Source organism: Acanthisitta chloris, unplaced genomic scaffold (genome assembly GCF_000695815.1).
Source record: "Acanthisitta chloris isolate BGI_N310 unplaced genomic scaffold, ASM69581v1 scaffold21018, whole genome shotgun sequence".
Lineage (NCBI taxonomy): Eukaryota > Metazoa > Chordata > Aves > Passeriformes > Acanthisittidae > Acanthisitta > Acanthisitta chloris.
The window spans coordinates 654-5461 of NW_008686738.1; the positions used below are offsets into that span (position 1 = coordinate 654).

General features: G+C 59.3%; 1 protein-coding gene across 1 annotated transcript in view; it reads right to left on the minus strand.

The window, feature by feature from the left end:
- Nucleotides 1-2432: 2432 nt before the first annotated feature.
- Nucleotides 2433-4808, minus strand: part of LOC103807577 (multiple epidermal growth factor-like domains protein 6) — a gene marked incomplete at its 5' end in the record, with an annotated part of 28516 nt that continues 26140 nt past the window's right edge. Inside the window, 7 exon segments of the mRNA XM_009080309.1 lie at nucleotides 2433-2495; nucleotides 2498-2556; nucleotides 2800-2928; nucleotides 3174-3305; nucleotides 3927-4055; nucleotides 4286-4411; nucleotides 4509-4624. Of these exon segments, the coding sequence (XP_009078557.1) occupies nucleotides 2433-2495; nucleotides 2498-2556; nucleotides 2800-2928; nucleotides 3174-3305; nucleotides 3927-4055; nucleotides 4286-4411; nucleotides 4509-4624 (754 nt within the window).

The following is a 4808-nucleotide window of genomic DNA, read 5'->3' on the forward strand; positions in this document are numbered from 1 at the left end:
AGCCCCTCCCAGGCTCAGCACCCAGAAGATGAAGGCCAGCAGTGTCACAAGTTGTCAAATCCACTGTCCTCTGACCAGAAATGATCCCTTCTGACCTGGTCCCTCTGGTCTCTGGCCGAAGGCGTGTTGGTGTCAGCACGTGTGTCCTCCTGGCCAGCCCACGCTGGTGCAGTGAACTGGTTATACTGGGCACTTCAGCCTCGCTCAGACGACCCCAAAAGCAGCAGCTGGAGCTGTCAGGAGATGAGAGCTGCTCATGTGGCTCATAAATGAGTTCATTAACAGGTCATTGGCTTCTTCAGGTGGCTGTGTGGTCCCACTGAGGGAGCACTCCCGGGAGCAGGACCTAGTGCCCCTCTGGCTGGAGCCCCTCCAGGGTGGGTGGTGACCTGGTGGGCACCAGGGACTGTGTGGCTGGAAGGGAAATGGGACAGTCAGCCCTGGATTTAACTGATCTCCTGCTACCAAAACCAACCCACCAGTGCAGGAGCCACAGCCTGAGCACAGGCAGAGCATCCCCCCAGGCTCTGCCCTGGGAGTGCCTGGCACAGCCCGTGGCACTCCTGCACGTTACCTTCCCTGCAGGTGTGTCCCGTGTGGCCGTTGAGGCAGAGGCACTGCCCGTTCCTCGCGCTGCAGTAGGAGCTGCTGGGGGCACACTGACAGCCCAGGCGGCAGTCGGGGCCGAACTGGGTGGGTGGGCAGTCTGCAGAGGGCACAGAGGGCTCAGACCTTTCCTGGGCAGTGGAGGCTGCGTGCAGGATAGGGCAGAGAATTTTCTGCCTCCCCCCCTGCCAGCCTGCCCTTGAGCTCTGGTGACACAGGACATCAGAGCATCCCCAGCACAACGAGGCTTTCCTGTGTTTCACCCTCAGCCTGTTGGCCCTGGTGATCTAAAGACAAGGGCTCTGGGGGTTGGTGGATCAGTTGTGTTCAGACCTGGCTATAAATAGAGGCTGGAGGGTGAGCACTGGGATTCAGGTACCCTCTTGCTCTATGAGAGGACACACCATAAAAATCCCTTCCGTGAGAATTCTCCTCCCACAAGAGGATTTGTGCACACACTTTCAGACAGTTTCTAGCCTGCTGCCAATCCCCACGCAATCCCTCCCCTGCCCTAGCTGTGGCTCAGCTCACCTGCAGCACACCTGGGGCCAGTTTTCCCGGGGGGGCACAGGCACTGCCCCGTGACTGGGTGGCAGGGCACATCACCAGCACACTCACACAGCTTCTGGCACCCCTCGCCGTACGTGCCCTCCTTGCAGCCTGTTTGGGGGGTGAGATGCAGCACCTGCACCGTGTGCTCCACACTCAGGACCCGCCGGGAGCAGAGGAGGAGGAGGAGGAGGATGGATGGGGTACCTGTCTGGCAGCGCTCGCCCTGCAGCCCGGCGGGACACTGGCAGTGCCCGGTGGCTGGGGCACAGCCTGCTCCGTGCTCACAGTCGCAGCGCTCCCGGCAGCCCACGCCGTGGAATCCTGGGGGGCAACCTGGGGAGGAGAAGGCTCATTAGGGCACGGGTGGGTGGAAAAGGCTGAGCTGCAGCAAAGCCTCTGTCAGCCCAGCAGAGAGAGCAGTGAGCCTTTCCCTCCAAGGCGACTGCAGAGCATTCAGCTCTGAGCTGTGCCAGCAGCGCTGGGCAGAGGGGATGTGTGTGCCTCATGCCCTGGGAGGGCACTGCTGTCCCAGATCAGAAATCACTTCTCTGCTGCTGCCTGGGAAGGGTTCGCTATGAAAAGAGCCCATCGGTGTGTCGCTGTGGTGGTCACACCTGTGTTCTGCTCTCCAGATGAGTTTCAGGGATCCCCCCCTGCCCAAAGCCAGAGGTGCCCACGCTGCCACACTCACTGTGCTCACACAGGGGTCCGTAGTGACCCGCAGGGCAGCGACAGGCTCCTGTCCCCGGGTCGCAGGTGCCGTTGTGCAGACAGGGGCAGAGCAGCTGGCACTCGGCTCCGTATCTCCCCGGCGGGCACTCTGCAGGGACAGGGAGTGGCAGAGCTGCTCAGCAGCACAACAGGCACAGTGGGACCACAGAAACTGGATCCAATATGGAACAGAGCTGCACAGTGACCGGGTGGGTGCAGGATGGTGCATTCGGGTCGGGTTTACCTAACTCGCAGGATTTTCCCATCCATCCAGGAGCACACGAACAGGAGCCGTTGGCTGTGTCACAGAGTCCCCCGTTGTGGCAGGAACAGGTCTGCTGGCAGCCCAGGCCATACTGGTGCTTCTCACAGCCTGCGGGGCCAGAGACAGCAGTGGTGAGACACAGACCATGAGGAAATTCATTCCACTCAGGACCTTTCCCAACCTCCAGCCTGAAGCACCAGCCTGTCTGAGCCTCACTCCACGGCTGACACTCACCTTGCTCACAGGTGGGCAGCACCAGCCTGTCCGAGCCTCACTCCACAGCTGACACTCACCTTGCTCACAGGTGGGACCAGCTCTGCCCAGTGGGCACACACAGTCTCCAGTGACAGGGTGACAGGTAGCACCTGCCCCACAGGAGCACAGCCCTGCACAGTCCTGGCCGTAGCGGCCAGAGGGACATCCTGGTGGGAGGAAAAACCTTGGTCAGAACAAGCAGGGCTGGGTACGTGCATAGATGGAGAAGAAAAGCTTTGCACAGCCCTGTGCAGAGGGCACTGCTGCCAGCTCAGGTGGACACAAGGAGCTCTTTCTGGTGATGGGACAGCTCAGGAATGCTGCTCATCCCCTGCAGTGGGGATGGTGCTGTGGGCAGGGTCTACAGCTCCCACGCTCACCCTGCACACTCCAGCTGAGCTGGCACTCACCGATGCCGCAGTCAGCGCCGATATATCCTGCAGGGCAGTGGCACATCCCCGTGGCAGAGTCACACTGCCCCCCGTTCTTGCATTGGCATGGCCTCTTGCAGTCCCAGCCGTACCACCCAGGGGAGCACTCTGAGGGGAGAGCAAACAGTGCCTTCATGTCTACAAACATGAGAACAAGGTCCAGACTCCCTGGAGAATCCATCAGCAGAGTTCACACTCCATGCCAGGCTGGCACCATCCTTGGGGGTCTGATCTGCTCTGTCACACGGAGCAGCTCCCAAGTGCTCAACCAGCTGCAGCAACTCACACACACATCCCTCATGTCTCTAGGATTTCAGGATGGGATAACCTGCAAACAGTCCAGCAGGACTCACCCAGCTGGCAGGTGGGACCGTGGAAACCAGGGGCGCAGACACAGGCACCAGTGACAGGGTGGCACTCCTGGGTGGCTCCAGCACACTGGCAGATCTGAGCACAGCCCTCTCCGAAGGTTCCTGGCAGGCAGGCTGAGGAGAGAGGGCACCAAGGCAGCTTAGCAGCTATCCCACCCCTCTGTGCAAGGCTTTTTTTTGTCCTTTTTATTTCCAGCCAGGATTTAGAGAGCCCTTTTATGGCAGCAAAAGTTCTCTGACACCCAAAAAGCAAAGAGACACACATGCAAAAGGTTCCTCGACACCAGGAAACACTTGGACTGAAAGAAAACCAAATATTTAGAGGCATCAGATGCCTTTGGCCATGCCAGCCCTACCTGCCCTTGCATTTCTGTGAGCTCCACACACACTGACATGGCAAATCCAGCCCTGTTCTGCGGGTGAGGAATGTGCTCACATGCCTGTCTCTTCCAGGCTTGCTCATACCCACAGGAGCTCATTTTAATACTGATTTATTGCTAATCCTCTGGATAAATACCCAGCTCTGGTTTCCCACTTGGCTCCCTTGCCCCGCTAACATTCCCCAGGCATGCACCCAGCTGCCAGACTGGGAGCAGCTCCTTGGCACAGCTCACTCCTGGGCTTTTTTCCCTTGGCTTCATCTTTTTCCCCCTGTTTTCTGTAGGAATTGCTTGACCCCTCATGTTCCCAGAGCCTGTCAGCAGAGCTGTCAGAGCACCATTCCCATCTCCGTACGTTTTTCACATCCAGAGCCCGTCAGTCCCGGCGGACAGCCGCACTGCCCCGTGACGTGGTGGCAGGGCACTCCCCGGGGACAGGCACAGAGACTGGCACAGTTCTTCCCAAAGGAACCTGGCAGGCAGGCTGTGGGAAAACAAACAACAGGATGTGAGTCTCCTGCCTGGATTTTAAGTGGTTGTCAATGCCCGAAAGGCACCAGAACCTGAGGGGCAGCAACCCAGCCAGCCCAGCAGCATCCTATGTCACAGCCTCAAAATGTTTTGCCATAACTTGTCACTTATTAAAAGTGAACTTTCCCTCCTTCCAAGGCTCTGGAGCAGCCTCAGTTTCCCCAGCCCAGGGATATTTCTCACCTTTCTCACAGCGCCGTCCCCTCCAGCCAGGGGGGCAATCACAAGCACCAGTGACGTGGTGGCATGCGACGGCCCCACAGTCGCAGAGCTCCTCACAGAGAGCCCCAAACTGCCCCTCTGGGCAAGCTTTGAGGATGGAAACATGGGAGAGAGGTCAAGTTACAAAAAAAAAAAAGGTCATATGGGGATCCCATGGCCAGGCCCCCCATGCCCCACTACTTACGGCTCTGGCACTTCTCGCCCGTCCACCCAGGCTGGCAGCGGCAGTGACCCGTCCGGCGGTCGCAGAGCCCCCCGTGTTGGCACTCACAGTGCTGCTGGCAGTACCCCGTGCTGCCCCTGGGCACAGGCTGGGAGGGCACAGAGTGACACACTGCTCTGGTATCCTCTGTCCCAGCACCCACCGCCCGGCACGCTCAGGAGGGACCACGCACCACCAACCCCTTGCACATCACATCCAGCCTGCAGACAGAACCCAGCCCAAAGCAGGACAGGTTGGCCCCAGAGCTGTTTCCCAGCAGTT